Source organism: Poecile atricapillus, chromosome W, assembly GCF_030490865.1.
Source record: "Poecile atricapillus isolate bPoeAtr1 chromosome W, bPoeAtr1.hap1, whole genome shotgun sequence".
Taxonomy (NCBI): Eukaryota; Metazoa; Chordata; class Aves; order Passeriformes; family Paridae; genus Poecile; species Poecile atricapillus.
In genome coordinates, this window is record NC_081288.1 from 47,937,126 (window position 1) to 47,956,938 (window position 19,813).

The following is a 19,813-nucleotide window of genomic DNA, read 5'->3' on the forward strand; positions in this document are numbered from 1 at the left end:
TTCTGATGTTCTATTCTTGCTCTTTCAATAAACTAACCAAAGGAGTTTGTTTAGAAGAGCAGATCATACAGCTGGAATAACTTTGCTAATAGTACAGTCATAAAATTTATCTCAGAGTTAGAATATCTCCATTTTCCACTGAAGTTTTGAAAACATTGGGAACTTTTTAATTTTTAAGTATTCTTATTGAAAAATCTTAGCTTGTTATCTCTCTGTTTCTAGCTTATAATTCCACTTAGCTTTTTTGTCCTGGATATCAGAACCACAGGGATTTGTTTACCCCTGAGAGAAATTGGCATAGACACTTTGGAAATGCAGTTTTCTACATTATTTCCTCTAAATAACTCTAAATGTATTAAGTGAAAACTAATGCTGTATGGATTTTTAAGATTCAGGTATGTACATAGAAATGTGATAGTATGTAATAGAAATGTTGAAACATACAGAGGACTCTGAAATTTGTGTATATAGACTTCAGTATAAGTCATGCAGTAGTTGAAGATCATTTGAAGCTGATGAACTCTGAACAGGTGCTGGTTCTAACGAGGAATAATGAGGATCTTCATGTTAATCAGTGTAAGATCAATTGCTTTTACTGTATGTGGGAAGGATTTTGTAGCTATCCTGCATCCACATTTTTTCACCACTATTCTGATTATCAACTTTATTGAGACTGTCATGTCTTATGCTTGTGGCACAGATTATTTGTTATCTTTCACCTTGACAGAAGAAGCATGAGATTGCTTTTACGTACAGTGGTATAGATTTTACCAAAACTTTAAAAATGCTGATAAAGATAACATGAGGCTCAGATTTTGCGTGGTCTAGATGATGCTTTTCTTTTCTAGTACAGCTTTCAAGGTGCTCAGTGTTGTCTAGCTGGTATAGCTGCTTATATCCCATTGGGACTGGCTAGGAGGAAATTCTTAGAGGTCATTACTATGGTTATCTGACCAGGCTGATTTCAGTTGTTGGATCTTGCAGCTTAAGTAGGTTTTAAGTTGTGTTGTCTGCTAAAGTATAAAGTTTCACTAAGTTTCTGGGTATATTGAGCTTCATGTGGTATGGTTATATTGTGATTAATTAGTCCTGAAAAAAGGACTTTCTCTAAACTAGCAGGCTCATTGGAGAATGGGGCTTCTATTTTTATAGTCAATTTGAAATTACTCATATATTGTAACTTCAAATCTAATCTACTAATTGAGTTGGCATTGAGAAGATTACATTTAGACAGTAAATGCAGTGGTATCATTAGCATACTTTTACAAAATAAGCTCTTGATTATGACATGTTTTTCATGCAGTGCTGTAGCAGAACATTAAGCTAAGTATAAACTAGAATTTTCTTCACTTTCAAATCCAAGTAATGTCTGTAGTTATCTTGATCCTACTTGTAATAAGTGTGGGAGTGATTTAACAGCTGCATTTTAATCAGTGTAGCTTTGCTGCCTTCTTACTCTGCCTATTTGCTTTGTATTTTATCTGGTGACTAAAGGCTGCTGGGTTAGGCTTAGTAGTTGATTGATTTAGATCAAACAGGGCATTAAAAGGAAAAAGGATGCCAAAAGTAAGCCATTTGTATTGCACTTACTATTTGATTTTCTGAGGTATATTGTAGTGGTGTCAGCTTTGAAATAATACAGTTTGATTATATGAAAATACTTTCCCTGCATAATTTATTGCATATAATTAGCATTTTCTATGCTAATTATGAAAACCACTTCTATTACACCAATTCGATGGAACTGTATACAGGATGCTCCTGAGGCTTTGATAACCTCACACCTGTGCTTTCCATGTGTTATGTGAGAATACAGAGAACTTTACCTTTATACAAATACTTTTATACAAATAAAGGTGACCTCTACTACAGTTCCTTGCATCAATTATAAAGGACAGAGCTAAGCTTTTTGTGGAGCTGGTGGGTATTTTAGTGCCAATAAAATTAGTGTTGATTTTTTTTCTCAGGAAGTACAGCTGGGATGCTATGAAGGTTCTAGAAAAGTATAACCTGTCAAAACATACTGCTGTAGCTTGCTATCAAATTGCAGCTTCATAATTGTAATTTACCTAGAAATGCTAATTTAATATACAATATGTCATGGTAAACATCTTTAAATATATGGCAGTTCTTGACAGACACTAGAAAACCTTGTTGTAGCAGATTCACTGAAGATATCCACCTGTGATCTTCTCTCAGAAGTTATTGACAGCAGAATTAATCAGTATAGAGTGAAGGTCTACACTTGGCACAGAAATACTTCAGGCCAAGGCTTGTACCTGGCCTTTTGCTGCTGCTAAGTAGTGTTCTAAAATACATGTTTTTTACTCACATTGTGAAAAGTGGATTGTTTTAAATGTGTTTCCTAAACTCATGGGAGTGTGCATGGAGGTTTGTCTCAAGTATTTTGTTTACTTTTACTGTCCCTACCTCTCATGTGTAATTAGTATCCTCACAATAATTAAATTCTCTTACTTCTTCCTAAAGACTCAAATCTGCTGTCATGGCATCCTGCACAATATCTTTTACTGGGTTACAGGTGCCTTCTTTCTCTTCCATTTTAATTACCAGAGGTTTTCCTTTCCCTGCATTGCTGGAGATTTTTTTTTTTTATTAGGTCTGTCGAGTTTTCTTTATTAGTCTATCAAACACTCTTACTAAAATACAATTTGTATTTCACTCTGTTGTTGCTTTTTTCCAAGGTTTTCCACTACGTTCTCCCACACCAAAAATGAAGCTATTAATAATTAGAAATGTGCATATAAAAATCTACATATGTGTTTTTCTGCCTCTCAACAAGTTTTTTGAAAGTATCTCCTCACTTTCGAAAGCATCTTAACCCTTTCAGGACCTGTATTTGAGTTTCACTAAAAGTTCATACCAGAGCTGTGATACCCGATACCAAACCTGCTCAAGTTCAGACAAGTTACTATTCTTGCAGAATAATATTTATTTTTCTCATTATCAACTCAGCAACTGAACTGCTGAAAAAATTTGTATTGCCAAAAGGTCTTGTATCACTTGGTGATAACAGATATCGGACCAATTATCTAATCAAACATGGTTTTCCTTTCCCTGGCTTCCAGTGAGGTAGTGGCATGCCTAACTGCAGTGGAGAAAGATGGGGAGAAGAGTCGCGGAGCTGGGAAAAGAAAGGAGCAGTTCAAGGCAGAAAATTTGGGAAGAAATTAGTGGAAAAACTAAAGCCATATAGGCATAATATTGAGGAAGGGAGTGAAGCAAGTAACAAAAAACAGAATTAGCTCTGTGGGTGGAACACGTTCACATTGAAGGTGAGACTGCACAGCTCAAGCTGACAAGCTCTGCTGAACAATTTACACTTCATGCTGCCTCTCGCATCAGGATGAGGAAAAAGCGATGAAAGATGCTGGCAGCTGAGGGTTATTGGTAAACAGCGTTCCTGGTGAAGGGACTTCTCTCTGGCAGTGGACAGAGGTGTATGTGAAAGGGAGAGGTGCAGCACTGAGGCCTGGTTAATAAATGGAGGCTGTGATTCCCTGTGGTCTATATGCAGAGGATTCAAATGCAGCTTTTAATCACTAAAGGATGTCTTTTTATGGAGCCTGGAGTAAGGACCACAATTCTGGAGTTTCCCAACTTCTGCCTTAAAACATCTGATATGTCTCATTCCCTTTGTAGTGGATAGTCCACAGAGGGAATGGTGGCCTGTTCTTCCCAACATTGATGGAGCTTCTTGCTCCATCTGCTCCAGGGATAAAGCTTTAGGTTGGGAATTTATGGATCTGAGTCCAGCTGTTTCCCATTTGGTATGAGCTGAAATGCAGTTTTCATTAGCTTTTTCTAAGTTGTGGTTTGTTTTTTTTTTTTGCATTTAAAGAAATAATTTTTAAGCACAGATTAAAAAAATTGAATTCAATAAATCTGCAACTTACAGAAGAAAGAGGTTGTGTGAACAAAGTGACTGTAAAAGCATTATAACATGATCAGTCCAGTTTTTTGTTGTGTGGCTTGAATGTTTTTTTATTCACAGAGGTCACTAGATGTAGAAATAATAAAATATAGTCTTTGAATCTTAGTGCATTTTATAGTTTCTTCAGCATAATTTTTTTCATATGTTATTAATGAAAGCTGTGTGTTACACGTAATTCAGGAGCTTGGCTTTCAGCTATGCGGTTTGTGTAGGTTTTGCCCTTATTTATCACATGACCTTGTAATATCACTGTAGGCTCTCATGACTTCAGGGTTTAATTATTGTAATTCCCTTTTCAGTGGATTAGTGGTGAGGCTAATCTGCTGCTTGCAGCTTGTTCACACTGTGGCAGTGCACTTATTTCTGAGTTTACCCCCGTCATATTCAGCTTGCGTTGTTTTTTCCATTACTGCTTACTACATGGTGTAATGTTTAAATTAGCTGTACATATAAAGGTCTGAATGGACATGTATTGATTGTATTTCAAGATTCTTATTTTTAGTGAGTGTGTGTGTTAACCTGAACTAATTTTCAGATTTTGTTTCAAGATTTATAAAAGGTTTCAATCTTAAAATTAAATAATCTGAATACAGATGTCTGCATATTGGTGTCTATGTCAGGTAGGTCTTAAACAGTCTCTTTAAAATTGAAAGGGCATAGAGGATGATCCAGATGACCAGCAATTTAGTTTCTGAGATGTAAATGGTTGTTAATCAGGAAGCACTTGCATATCCTAGACATCTTTTTAGGACTAATAGATGCAAAATGATCTTTGTAGTATGCAGTCTTTTTGGCATCTGGAGATCAGGTGAGATATTCTAGAACTTAAGTGTCACTATAGCTATGTTAAAAATCTATTCAAGCCTTAGGTGTTTACTTTGAAATAAGATTAATTACTCTCTGTATTCCATGGCCTGCTCACTAGATCTCTATTGGCTTTAATGTGACTTTGGACACAGTTCAGGTTAGTATCTTCATTTAAGTGCCCTATTTTGGATCTAAATCTGACCTATGAGGTCTTTGATCCATGTGATTTTTAATAATGCCCTGAACCTTGACTTAAGACTGGCTGCATAATCTAACTAAAATTTTATTAATATTAAATTCTTGGATTTAAGATTGAAAAAAATAAAATAAAAAAAGGAGATTTTTAATTCCAGGGCATTAAATTCTTTTTAAAGTCAGAATGTTTTTTAAAGCAGCAATTATTTATGGCATTAAAATTCAGCAGTTTTATAGAGATAACTTTGCTTATATTTTGCTTTGTGGAAGTGAAAATAATGTGTGTAGCTCTTCTGTGCCTTAAAGAAAAGAGGCATATTTGCATATTATCTATTGCAAATTTAAAGGAAAACTTGTATTATTTACATGGTTGCATAAATTGGGTGGAGCTTATGTGCTAAGAATCACATCTGGTAATTCTGTTTTGATGCGTCCCTCTTCAACAAGTTTCTAAGAATGGGTGATTTGTCAAGCATTTCTCTACCACTATTAGTTTGGTAAAGTCTTCTCTAACTTTTAACTTCAGAATTGGTTTTGTCTGCATAATTTGGCATTAAACTTGTAATTTAAATGTTCAGATACTTTTGGTTTTATTGGCCCCTTCTCCCATTATCTGTGCAGACAGCTCAAGTGCATAATATTCTTTTGCAGATGGGCTTTGAGTTGATGTGTGTTTAAAAGCTTTGAAAGCTTTTCTGACTTAATCTGTGAAATCCAGGAGATTTTTGGTATAGACACTGTGTTTGCCACCAAGCTAACAGTATTTACCTGATAACAATTCTAGTCTATTATATTAAAATAGTGAAATAATTTTTAAGTGTGCCCTGTGTAATACATTCCAGGCACATCTTACCATAACTGTTGCACAGGTGTCTTCAGAAGTAAAGGATTTCCCAGTCCCCAGTCCTTGCAATGATCTAGCCTCAAGGACATGGAGAGTGTGTGTGGTCAGTGTACCTGAGGGATTTCCCAGAACCATTGGGAGCATCAGGGCATCCCACAAGGCCATCTGAGCTATTGTTTTTCCCCCTCATCCAGCCCACATTGTACTCCTGCAAGACAGAAGGACAGGAGAAAGCTTTCTGTGTTTTGTCAGTGCTTGGGCAAAGCGCTGAAGGGTGGGTTTGGCAGAAAAGGACTTAGTGGGGCAGAAAATGGATAAAACCTAGGTCAGTCAAAAATATTCTCAACAGAACTTTGTGAAAGTAGGGATTATTTCACTTTTGTTGTTGAGCTCAACTCTGCTGTATTTGTAATATTTTCCGATGTCTGTTTAGTCCAGGGAAAGGGGGAAAAACTCATGTATAGACTTAATGTACTGTCAGCCCTTGACATTTTGATGTGATTTTGTGTAGTCTTTCTTTTAGCATAGCTATTTGGATGAATTTCCTTGCTAGTAATGAATAGTAAGATTGTAAAAAATAAATGTTTGTTTGTGTATAGATCTAGACCTTTTTTTTCCTTGTAGGCTGGGATGGTGGGAGTGACTCTGAGGATGATTCAGGTTAAATGTAAGCACACATATGATGTGTAGTGCTGTAGTTTGCATGTTCTGTTGAGTTATACTTTGCTGGTTTAAGTATGATAAAGGGTATTTTGTTAATTACTTGCTGTAGTAAATAGTAGAGTTTTTGTTTAAGCCTTAAATAGTAGAGTTCTTCTTTAAGACTGTGCTAGAAATAATGTCAAACGAAAAAATATTTTTGTATCAGATATGATTACATGAAAACACATCCTTCTGAGAAAATGCATCTAGCAGTGGTGGCCTGTGGTGAAAGACTGGAGGAGACTGCTACTATGTTGAGATCAGCAATTATTTTCAGCATCAAACCTCTCCATTTTCATATTTTTGCTGAGGACCAATTGCATGAGAGTTTCAAAGACATAGTAAGTATTCAAAAATGTATTCAATCAATTTGTAGCACAATTTCAGTAATAGCAGTTCTTCTACTTGCTTGATAGAGTGGCAGAAATGAAGGAGTCTAAAAATAAGGTAATAAGGCATTTGTTGTGTTGGATGGGGATCTTTGAAATTTTTTCTTGTGGAAGAATGCCAGCTGCTGATACTAGTGTTTCTCCTAGAAACAGACCAATAGTTTCTGATTTGTCATCTTGAATCTGTTAAATACAAGCCTGGTGTTCTAAACACAAACCAGTTACCTTGTGTGAGTTTAAATTAGAGATGGCTTTCCAGTAAAAAATTAGAGATCTGTCCTTTTTTTTGTCCCTGTGCTTACAGCATGAGTCAGTCTTCTATTGTTGAGAGAAAGTGAAACACCAGTTTTTAAATATGGTAGATACAGTGATGTATAATTTTAGTACATTTCAGTTAGTGAAAATTACATTATGATTGGAGTAGCAGTTTTAGAAGCTGACAAGGCTATAACTGTGGAGGATTTTACTATTTTTGTGCTTCAAATGCCTTATTAACTGTGACTTTAGTATGTTACAAATGCAAATTTATATACACTGTTATGCAAACAGTAGCTGTGGCAAAAATGGGGTAAGATTAAATTTTGAAAGATTTCATTGGTATTTTTTCTGTGGTAATTAGTTAAGAGGGTTTTAATTCATATACTTACTTTTTGTAAATTACTGATTTATTTTGCTTTCTCTTCCTTTTGAATGTGATCTGATATGTTTTCTTCATAGTGGCCTGCAGGTGCCACTTTTGTTCAAGTCTTTTGATTAGCTGACAAATTCTTGGATTTCTATTATGGAAAAGAGGCATTGCACTTGTTTTCAAGTATCAATTTGAATGGTGAATTGGGTTTTTTTTGGTAACAGAATTGAAGTAATTTTTGTGATTTCTTATTTTCACATAGCTTGATGAATTCCCCTATGAAGGAAAAGTTAATTACACATTATATCCAATAACATTTCCATCTGAGAGTGCAGCAGAATGGAAGAAATTGTTTAAACCATGTGCTTCACAAAGACTGTTTTTGCCAGTAAGTTACTTTGTAATAAGACAATCCAGAAGTCTGTTTATGAAGCATCAAACTGTCCTTGTTAATCTGATTTCTGTTCGGTTTTAAATGAAGAACTACTACTATTCCTTAAAGTTACTTTTACGATATCTGAAAAAACCCTCTGAATTTAATGTTCTTCTGTGGCATTAGTACCCTTTGGAATAAAAGTCCTTTTCTCACTGGATGCATTATGGCACAGTATCCTCAGAAAGAGGTATAGCTCATGTCATCATCTCAGAGGTAAGATGGATTTACCACACCTCATCTCCTCACTCAGTTGGAAATTCTCCTGCATGCGTGGGTCTGAGAAGTCTTAGAGAAAAGGAAACAATAAGTGGGCTATTGTTGCCAGTGTTGTGTGCATATGCTCATCTAAAACAAGAAAGCATACTTCAGGCTTGGTGAATTAGAGCAGTGGGAGCTGTCTCCCAAAGACAGGCTCTTAATGCTTGTTTGATTAGCTGCATGGGAGCAGGAGCAAGAGAGCAGCTCCTGTTAAAGTTACACCTGGCCTCCACCTACTCCGAAGGAGCCCTGACATAAAAAATGTAGAATGAGTGCCTTTGCATTGCTGTTCTATATAAAACTTATTTCCCTCTACAAAAATTATTTAAAATGTGAGAAAAAGAAATGATAAGTTTATTGACTGCAAACTGTCAGCGTAAAGTGATTTTATTTGCATATGAGAAAAATTTGTTAAACTTTCTTCTGTTTTATGAAGAGAAATTCAATAAAACTTAAAATTCTGGTTTTCTTTCCCTCACAGTTAATCCTCAAAAATGTGGATTCCCTACTCTATGTTGATACTGACATCTTGTTTTTGAGGCCTGTTGATGATATTTGGTCTTTTCTGGGAAAGTTCAACTCCACACAGATTGCTGCAATGGCACCAGAACATGAAGAGCCTCGTATTGGGTGGTATAATCGTTTTGCTAGACATCCCTATTATGGAGTAACTGGAATTAATTCTGGAGTCATGCTAATGAATATGACACGTATCAGAAGAAAATATTTCAAGGTATGTGTGTTGCCTCAATTGCATTTTCGGGGGATTTCCATCTTTTAATTCTATTTCTGTTTCATATTCATATGTATTTTTCAAAATGTTTTCTCTGTAATTGTAATAATGCTCTCAGGGTAAACTTTAAAATAGTATCTATTTTAAAATGTTACTCAATGTAAGCCTTGAATTTCGTGTGTGCTTGATTGATTTAAGTTTTCTTAGTTCTGAGAAATCCTTTGACTTGATACAATTTGCTGGGAATTACATTTGCCAATAGATATACTCAGATTATTTCTTCACTACAGACATCCCAGAAAAACAATTATTGTCCACTTGTAAAATGTGTGTAGGTGTATGACCAGGAGGTGGTGCTACAACATTTCATAAGTTGCTGAAAACGAAGATTTCCAAATTTTGATCTTTTACATTGTAGCCAAGTGATTATCACCCTAAGTATCTTTTTATTTGCTTTGAAGTCCTAGCTTTTGTAGACAAAGAAGTTTGTCATGAAAGTAGCTACTACTACATGTATGGAAGCAATGCACAGTGCAGTAGAAATGGTCATTCTTTCTTTCGTTGTGTTAAGAAAGAAGTTCTTTCTTAATGTACTTGAAACACAAGTACAAAAGCAGTGCTATGTGATTATGTGTGGGGGAAAGTACATCTCTGCTTAAGACAAGCTTGATTAAGGAAAAATAATCATGCAGTCAAAAATTTCTGGAAGATGCATCCATAAGAAGAGCAATATAAACTTGCAGTAGACATTAATTTCCCCCCATTTCCAGTGTAATAAGCAGCTTTCATCCTAGCATTCTTGATATATATTTTCTTGAAGGAAGTTCAGAGAATTTAAGAGAAATGGAGAATGGATTGTCTCAGTTGTAGTTAAAAGTAGAAAGTTATAGTAGCTGTAGTATATGGCTGCAGTTTCTCCAAGAAAACTTCTCAATCATATATATATTATTTATATATATGTGTATATATATATATATATATATATAATCAGTGAAATCCTGTATTGTCTAGTTTGTTTGTTTTACTGATGATAGCATATGGGGAAATGAAAATACAGAAAAGTATAAAGACAAAAAACATGGGATTGAAAGCTACATGTATCTTAAGCACTGACAGTGCATTTCTGTATAGTGATTTATTTTCAGTGTGGTAAACATTAAGATAAAGTTGATCTTTTATTCATATTGTACCAGAATTCTGGATTGGCGTCTCAGTACAACTGAGGTTATCAATTCATTGAAAACTTTATGCATTTTTGGTAAAATTTGAGTTCAGATTTTCAGAAGCATACAGATTATGTAGGATACTAAAATCGTCAATAAAATGAACTGTAGTTTTCTAGAGGACAGCATGAAGTCCTGTCTCCTTAACACTTAAAACTGGTGTTTTCTTTAAATTTAATTGTCTATATATACTTAAAATATAAGATTTAATTAAGTGAAATAATACATGAGTATTTTGAAATTAAAAATGAAACGCTTCACTTTCCCTTGGTTCTAGAGGGTTAGAATATTTTTTCTGTGATTCTGTGAGATCTGGGCTAAGAGAGTGCTGAGCAGGGGAACCATTTCGTTTATTCTGTCTCAGTACCTAGAGTGTGGTCCCAGAAGCTTGCAGAGCATCACAGTGCCTGAAGATGCACAAGCTTTATTACAAAAACTACTGTTCATAGAAATTTGCAGAGACTGATGTTTTCATCTTCAGGTTCCTTGAATGTCTGTATAAAGAGACAATTGGTCAGTAGGAAAAATTGCAGACATCAGAACAAAACTTGGGAAAGGATTTAGTGTAGCTGAGCCTATACACAGATTGTATGACTTTAGCTTGTGATTAATAGCAAAGGAGCTACTATTCCTAAATCTTTGGAAAAGAGGTAGACCAAATTCAGGGGTAGGGACTGTCCAATACCCCTTGCCAGTGACACTGCAGATGCTTTCGTACCTAACATGTAATAGTTCCATTGTGTCCCATTAATTATTTCAGTGAAATACAGTGGAACTAGAAAATGCTTCATTATGTTATGGGAAGGTGTGAATTTGTTTATATTCTTTCAGGAGGCTCAAGGAGTATATAAGTTCTGGGAAGTTTTGTATCTTTTTAAAGATGTCTGTAGACCTTTTCGCACAATACTGTAGTGCTAGAGCATTTATCTGAAGTGAAAGTTTTTGAATCAGGATATTCCTCCAGTGCTATGGATTTAAAACTGTGGGTTCTTTGTCTGTTGTAGCCCAAATTACAAGGTGAGCGGCTTGAGGCCTTTAAGCATCTTTCTTCTGTTGTCACATTGATTTTTAAGAGTCAGAAGGATCCGGAGGATGGATAAATAAAATATAGAACCAGAGACTTTAGCCAATGGTTATAATGTTCATCTGGGTAGCAATAACTGTAGTTCCATGTACTGCTCCAGGATTAAGTCATATTTTATCCACTTACCTATTCGAGCCTCAATCTTCTCAGGACTGTCAGGTCAGGCCATTTCAGACAAGCATCCCAGCTCCTTGGCTGTTGGTAGTTCCTAATGGATGTCTGGCCCTATCTCATTTGTCCTGTGTGTTGCGAGCCTGTGTGTGCACGTACGGCACAAATGCATGCACTAAATGCACACACGTGTATGCTTGTATAGAGATACATGTGCATGCACAGAGGTGTTACTGAATGTAGTGTGGTCATTACACTGCATAACTGCACCTGAGCCTGGAATTCATAATGAAGCTTCTGATGGTTAGTGCCTACATGTTGTCTCTGCTAAGCAGCAGTTAGAAAATGGGAATGTAAAGCATTCAAGACTGTTTAGGATATGGAAGAGGTAATAGTAGGTGACATTTTTAGTGTATGTATACATATAGATGTAGATTTTTTTTTTTTAAACTGGGAGAGATATATCAAGTGCCACAGGTACGGTGCTTTTTAACAAAAAGACTGATGAGGCAATGTTGAATAGAGAGGAATGACTTCTGTCACGTTTATTAAGAAGGTTAGTTGTGATGCCTGAGATGCAGGCAGCCAAGGAAGGGAACAAGCTCTTAGAAAATCAAACAAGCCCCAAATAAATTAACTTCAGATAGAGTGTGCAAACTAGAGGTTCATGAGTATGCTTTAGGAAAAAAACCCCAAATTTCACAAAGTTCACAACCTTTTTTTCCATTCATTGTTACTTATGGCTGTAGTTACAAGAAATATGGTGAGCCTGCACCAAATTACTTTTCAAAGGGAGGTTCCTGTCTCTTACCAGCTGCTTTTCTCTACTTTACTTATTTACTTGGTTACAGCCTTTAGTGTTTGGTCCTTTCTGTGATTCAATTCAATTTGCTAACAGTAGAAAAAAGAAATCCTTGTGCTGGGTTATTGAAGTACATCAGCTTACATAAACATGCAGTAAGTGTTAGCACTACACTGTTAGTGCAAGAACAGGGTAAAATCATTTAAGTAGGATAGGGCTGTGGGTCTCCCTTAGCATGAAGGAAATTTAAATTGGTCCTTTGTGGGACACAGCTGCAGTTTCTTTAGTTATTGCTGTGTGATTTGAGAATTTTTCCTCAGTTTTATATTTTCTTCCTAGAATTTAAAAAAAAAAAGGCTAAATGTGACAGTTTTTTAAGTCTGACTTCAGCCTTGGCCAGACAGAAGTTTTCTGGTACAGAAATGAGAAATGGTCAAGCTAAACAGACAAAAAACCAACCCAAAATGTCAGAAAATAGGTTGATGTTCCTGCATATATTTTGTTCTTACATATTTTCTTCTGCTCAAGTCAACTAAGTTTTGAGAGTTCTTAAGAACCTGTGTCAGTTTGATGTCCTCACAGAAATGCCTACTATCATTTGGGATTTTTTTTCTCAAATCGCTAACATTCTTTGAATGTTGTGGAATACTGCAAAGAAGGCTTTTGTTCTGGAAATTTTAAAATTATTGTAGCACTTTCTCTTTGAGTTTTTTACTTGAGTAACTTAGAAAAAACCGTTCTATCAGCATCCTATTTCTTGGGCTGTTTCACCTCCCTGCAAGTTAGAATAGAATATTTTAAAGAAGGAAAACAAGTATTTAAGTAGTTTCTCTTGCTCCTACACTGGTGTCATTATATATCACTGCTATTTTATTAATATATAGCTCTTTTCTATTTATGCAAAGGTTATGGAAATATTACAATTTCCAGTTCTTAAGTCTGACAGCACTATTTGTCAAGTAGTATTGCTTCTAGACATGTGGCTATGCAATGCATGTTTTCACCTGCTTTGCATCTTCTTGGGATGCAAATCCTCTGGGTTTCTCTACTATTAAAATTCTACAAGTGAAAAGAAAATTCTATTAAATAATGACTTTAACAATTTAAACTTCTCTTTCTATGTGTTGCTCTAAAACTATATTTGTTACTGTATATTCTCATACCATGATTTGCCTACTATGAGTGATCTAATTCTGTTTTTAATTCTTAGCATTTTCTCTAAACTTAAAACTTAGGTCAGTATTCTGTGAATTGAAATTTCAAGTGAAGGAATAGTATTTACTGGCTGTGATTCAGTATTATTTATTTGCTTTTTTGGATGGTTTTAGCTTAGTGTTAAAGCCTGTGTTTTACTTTGCATTGAATCTAATGATAATTCTTACTAGTGAAGAATTTTCTTGTGCATTTCTTATGCCTGGGCTCATTGAATTCTTGCAGGCAATCATAATCATAACTTTTTTAGGAGAGAAGGGATTGTAAATATTCTTTTTGGCTTCTTGCATAATATAAGGTATAGGTATTTTTTGATATTCTTCTCTGAGATCTTGTAGTATTTCTTGGTTTAGTCTTTAGTTCTGAAAGCCCTTCATATTTGATTGCTGAAATGATTTGAGGGAAGAGTAAGAACTGAACTGCAATTTTGTGCACCTTCTACTTTGTCAGTGTAAAGCTCAGAGAAGGAAGTCTTTGATATTGTAAATCTCAAACTGAGTATTTTGCTCCTGGTAATCTGTCTCTTAACATAATATTCCTGTATGCAAATCCCAAGCTATACTGGAGTTTTAGTATGATTTTTTTTAACAACTTGCTTAAAAAGAGGCAAGGATGCAATGCTTGTACTTGTTCAGGAATTTTCTCTCTATGGGACTTACTGTTATTCCATCCACACTCTCAAAATTGGGAAGTGCAGGGTACAAAGTGAGCAGCCTTGTTCCTTTTCTGTTCTAGTTGACCTTAAATAAGGTGTAAAGACAAGAGATTATAGCTTTAGAATATGTAACCATTTAAACTGCAGATTAGAATCCTTTTGTTAACATGGAATTCAGTGTAGGCCAATTTACTTGGAGTAGCTGCTCCTAAACCAGAACCTTAGAAGAACTCCTTCTGTTTTGAAGTGATTCTCCTAAATCAAGTGTTTGGGAATTTGCTAACAGCTTTGGTTCTTACTGATTTTTGCTAGTTGTCCTGTCCTGTTGATGTGGAAATTCAAGTTCAGTTACAATAAGTTCAATTTGATGAAAATGCTTCTGAAAACCTTTGAAGGATTTTTGTATTTTTGTACACTGCTTTGTAGCCAGTATTTTTTATCTGTATATGTTGGGAACTATTTAAGAATTAATTTTATATTGAACTGGTTTGAATTTTTGCAGTTAGCATTAGAACCTCTGTATATTATAATTCTGTGATAAAGAGAGAAATTGCATGAAGTGGAGATATTTAAATACTCCCCATCTGCTTGCTGCATGATTTAAATTCAATTTTTAGTGTTAGATCCTACTGCTGTATAAAAAATCCCTTGCTATTCCTAGAATTCTTGGTTTGAGATGTTAGAGGGAAATTTTTCAGTAAGTTGATTGAGAAATAAATTGAGAAAAAAAGCATTTTGGAAATGTCCCTATAACTAGTTTCCTTAGGCTTGGTGGTTTAAAAGAAAAAAAAATACATTTGGGATTTTTACCTTTGAAGTGCAAGCTACTGTGACTCTGTAAGGCATTTCCTTCCCTATAGGTATAAATGTCCTGAATGTGTATTGTTTTGCTTTGTTTTGTTTATAGAATGATATGACACCAGTCCGGTTACAATGGGGAGAAATTCTGATGCCACTACTGAAGAAATACAAGTTGAATATAACATGGGGTGATCAGGATCTATTGAACATTATGTTTTTTCACAATCCAGGTAAATCCACACTGATTTTCAGTCTAACACTGTGATCTTTTCCATGGGAAAAAAATATCCAGGGAAAAAAACCCAGGAAAATATTCAATTAGCAGGCTTTTGGGTGAAAGCTTTCAAGGGGCTATTTGATTCTTTAATTTTCTGAAAGCATTTGAGAGACAGTGCTGAAGCTTGCTAGAGTGTAATTAACTTTAAGATTTCAGAAGATCTGTACAGAAATTTATAAAGCTGTCCTAAATAAATAAAGAGAAGATTGGTTTATTGCCTGAAACAATTTTGATACTTAACCCAGAGCTCTCATTTTTCCACACAGAAAGTCTTTATGTCTTTCCTTGCCAATGGAACTACCGGCCTGACCACTGCATCTATGGAAGCAATTGTAAGGCAGCTGAAGAAGAAGGTATATTTATTCTTCATGGAAACAGAGGTGTTTACCATGATGATAAACAACCGACTTTTAGGGCTGTCTATGAAGCAATAAAAAATGTAAGTGATTTTTGCATTGAACTTGTTATTCTTTCATGTATGTTTATCTATAGTGGTACAAGTATTTTGTAGGTATGTTCATATCCATCCTCTTAAGTAATGTCAAGTTTTTTATCACTTTTTTTTTTCTCCTTTCTTGTTTGAATGGAGTTCCAGTATATTCCTGTTTTGATGAGCATCTTTTTAAACAGAGTATAGATTATATCTAGATTAGGATTCTAAGACAATGCCTCTAACTGTCAGTGTTTATTTAAAAGGCTTTATTCTCATTTATTTAATAAATCACCCGATAAACTGTTTCCATGAGCACTTAGACATCTTAGAATATCTGAATAGGAAGGAGCCAACAAGGATCATTGAAATCCAAATACCTGACCCTGCACAGGACCATCCCTGAGAGTCACACCATACACCTGAGAACATTGTCCAAATCCTTGCACTGTGCCTTCAGGCCTCATGCTGTGACCACTTCCCTGGGGAGCCTCTTCCACTGCCCAGCCACCCTCTGGGTGAAGAACCTTTTCCTGATATCCAACCTCAACCCTCCCTGACCCAGAGAGCAGGGATCAGTGCCCTCCTCTTCCCCTCACCAGGAAGTTGTAACTGCAATGGGGCTTCCCCACAAGGCCCTTCACCATCTTCGTAGTCCTCCTTTGGACACTATTAGCTTTATATCCTTCTTATATTGTGGTGACCAAAACTGCACAGACTACTTACTCAAGGTGGGGCCAAACCAGTGCAGAGTAGAGAGGGACAGTCTTTTTCTCCAGGCTGAACAAGCCATCATGGGAAGCTTCATTTGAATGGAGATTTTAAAGTGCAGAAAAAATCCCTTCTTCCCAAAGTTTGTTTGTATTTACTGCAACGCTTTAATTCCTAATTGTATCTAGATTTGGATTGTAAAAAAAAAAATGTATATACTGTGATTTGACCTTTTCCAGAAATTCAGTGTATTAATATGTTGCTGTTCCTTTAAATACTAAGCACAGTGACTTCTTTTCATTCTGCAAAAAAGTCATCTAATAAATAGTTTATCACTACATCAGTATACTCACTGAAGAGCTGTAAAACTTAGCACTGATGCACATTTTAATGTAGCAGGCTACTGTATGTGTATAACCTACAAAAATCAAGAGTATATTTTAATGTTGCTTTATTACATGTTGTCATATAGATATAAAAATGAAGAAAAGTACTTTTGGGGGTCTGAGAATACATTGCAGGGAAAGTGATTGTATTTCCATAAAAATATTACTTCTTTGTTTCCTTTGAGTATTGTCAAAAATAGAAGAAAAAATTATTTCCCTTTATTTATGATCCCATTTTGTATGTGAACATGTCAGAGAAAGTATGTAAACCACTACTGATTCAATGGTAATAAGATGAACAAAATTACGTTACTTCAAAATGCTGTTTTAACTTATCATTTGTTTATAAAGAACATTGCAGTGTTGAGCTAATGATAACTTTATTTCATGCTTGTGTTATACGTGGTATGTGTTTGACCATTATTCAGTTTAATGAAACTTCAGCACCACTTTTTATACTGCTGTTTCATTATAATTTGATAAGAATTATGTTACTTAAAGGTTATATGTCATTTGAGAAAGTTACCATAAAGAAAAAAAACAAAAACAAAAAAATCCAGAAATCATTTTAGAGTTGTAGATTTTTAATTGGGTAAGGTAATTTTAAATTTCCTCCTTGTCTGTCTGTTCATTTGCTTAACATTAAAAAAAAAAATCTTTATTGTTAGGTTTATTGAAGTATGAGAGTATATTTCTGTAATTTAGAGGTGTTTTTAAATTACTGCATTCAGAAGCACTCATGAGTTCTTAAATAATGAATATTTAATAATATAAATAAACCTTTAAACAGCAAATATCATGCTGAAAATAATTTTTATAAAACTCTAATACCTCTGATTAATGACAATCTTCCATATTAACCTTAAATTTTCTTAACCTCTTTACAGTATTCCTTTGGAGATGACCTGGTTCATTCACTGCTGCAGCCCCTAGAATGGGAATTACAGAAAACCACGCATACATACTGTGGAAGAGTATACAAAATATTCATAAAGCAGCTAACAAAAAGCATAAGAGACTTGCATGCCAGAAGATCAAAGGGAAGGTGATTTTTGACTCCTAGCTGTCACATCAAGAGACTGAATTAACATAGCTGGTCCATAGGTGCAAGAATTCTATTACAGCTTGAATGGGCTCTTAATGTGCCCAGAAAAAAAGGTTTACTAGCATACATAAAAATGAAGAAAATATTCATGTAATGAAGAACAAGAACTTTTTTTTCTGCAAAGGTGACTTTTTGGTTTTCTGAAGTTTAATCAGTGCTAGTGTTTATCTCATGTCTGATGATTTGGGTGTTACTGACTTCTATGGTCAGTACATTTAGTCTGCATAATTCAGTTATCTAATGATAAATGAACAAGGAAGAAATGAAGATGGCTCTCTTTGGGAGTGTACCTCATATTGTCTAAAATTCTCTTAAACTGTGAATGTAGCAATAACTGAGTCAGCAGCACTAACCTCACTTTAAAGGTGTGAACCTTTATGTAAACAAAGCTGTTTACAAGTGCAGAAAATACTCTCTTGTCAAAGAAGTGTGTTGTAATCATTGACAATCTGTATGTGCCTTTATATGTTCATCTCTTACATGTTGAAGTACTGTTTTGACAATCTTGTTTATCTCAGATGTAAACTGCACACTATAAATATGATTTTCTGAGAAATTAATTACTAGTATGTGATACTAGTTTTCTCTGTTAGTAAATACAGAGGTTTTATATTAAAAATAATTTGTTTCAACAATTTGTAGAGCTATTAGCACCAAAAGGTAGAGCAGAACTGAGGGGGTTTTAAGTAAAAATCCAGTTTGAAGTTGTTTCTTACAACACTTTTCAAAAATTTCATGGTTTTGCAGCTTTATAAGGCATTTTGAAAGTAGAAAAAAAGCCCAATGGTGGAAAGCTCTTGCTCTTGTATTTCCATACCAGGAATTATTACCTGATTATTGTTGTAGAGTAGGTAGTACCTAAAAGTGAAGAGCTGTAGTAAGAGTCCTGATACTTCATCAGACTGTGTAGTAGATGGGTTTTTAGAGAATATATCCTGTTAAAATATTTTTTTAATAAATGGCTTTAAAATAGTTTTGGGGCAGACCCTTAACTACATGAATGCATTACTGTCGATAGGTTGATAGTGATTTGCAGCAGGTAAGGATTAGGTTTCCTCCAATTATCTTAGTGAAATTAAGTAATAAAAACTTTTTTTTTTTCTCCAGAGAAAACCATGAAGGGCTGAATTCTAGTGTTACAGTGAAATATTTAAACTTGCATGGTATTAAATGTATTGTAAAGTATGTATTAACTTAGATAACCTGTCTAAGTGAGATGAAGTCTTCATAAAGTGAGCTTTTGGATTCCAGGAAAGTTCCTGTGTGTTGAACATGGAGGATCCACTCACTGACTTGCACCTTCATCCCAACCCCATTTTACAAGCTTAATTTTTGTCAAAGGTAGACTGGCTCTGACTTCCAGATCCATGTAAGCTGGACAAATGCTTTAGCAGTACAAAAACAAACTTCACTGTCAGCAGAGTTTGAATCCTGCTTCTAATTTCCCTGCAGGCTCGGGGTATAAATTTTTGGAATGGAATCTGGGAAGCAGTCTGCCTGTCATGTAGGACTCTTTTCCTTGCTTTGTAACCTTTTGAAACCTGAAAATATAGAAATCTCTGTGAAGGTGAATACTGTAACTGACTGATTTTACAATATGCAGTGCATTATTTTTTTACATAAATACTGATTTTTATATCAATTTGTCTTCATCTTTCCTTTTTACCTGTACTATGTGTTTGTATTTAAAAAAATCTTTGTACTTATTTTTTGTGTTTGTCTTAGCAGAAATTTTCAGTTTTAAATTTTAGTATATTGTAGGCATGTCAAGGTACTCTTAAAACCTAATGGGCCATTTAAGAAAAAAAATGGGGAATGTAGACTTCAGCATCAATCTTTCCACTTAAATTTCAAATTTTGTGGGGGAGTAGAACAAAAAGAATTAAGATTGATGCTTATTGTTGGACAAAAATTCTTACTTTGTGCTTATGTCTAGAAATGTTTACATAGCATACTACAAATAGCAAACTATGGCCTTATGCCATAGGTTTTGATTAATTTTTTTTTTAATATAAATGAAAACTACTCATCTCAGGTCACCTCCAGGTAACACTCATGAACAATTTAGAAAA

The 19,813-nt window shown here is 34.8% G+C and overlaps 1 protein-coding gene across 2 annotated transcripts in view; it reads left to right on the forward strand.

Annotated features, from left to right (window-relative positions):
* LOC131592321 (glucoside xylosyltransferase 1) overlaps nucleotides 1-19,455 on the forward strand; it is a 30,377-nt gene extending 10,922 nt beyond the window's left edge. For both annotated transcript variants that reach the window (XM_058863741.1, XM_058863743.1), the window contains 6 exons: nucleotides 6,667-6,841; nucleotides 7,780-7,905; nucleotides 8,693-8,944; nucleotides 14,939-15,062; nucleotides 15,376-15,548; nucleotides 17,524-19,455. In XM_058863741.1, coding sequence (XP_058719724.1) covers nucleotides 6,667-6,841; nucleotides 7,780-7,905; nucleotides 8,693-8,944; nucleotides 14,939-15,062; nucleotides 15,376-15,548; nucleotides 17,524-17,685 — 1,012 coding nt within the window. In that variant the 3' untranslated portion in view covers nucleotides 17,686-19,455. The remainder of the gene's footprint in view (nucleotides 1-6,666; nucleotides 6,842-7,779; nucleotides 7,906-8,692; nucleotides 8,945-14,938; nucleotides 15,063-15,375; nucleotides 15,549-17,523) is intronic.
* The last annotated feature ends 358 nt before the right edge of the window (nucleotides 19,456-19,813 follow it).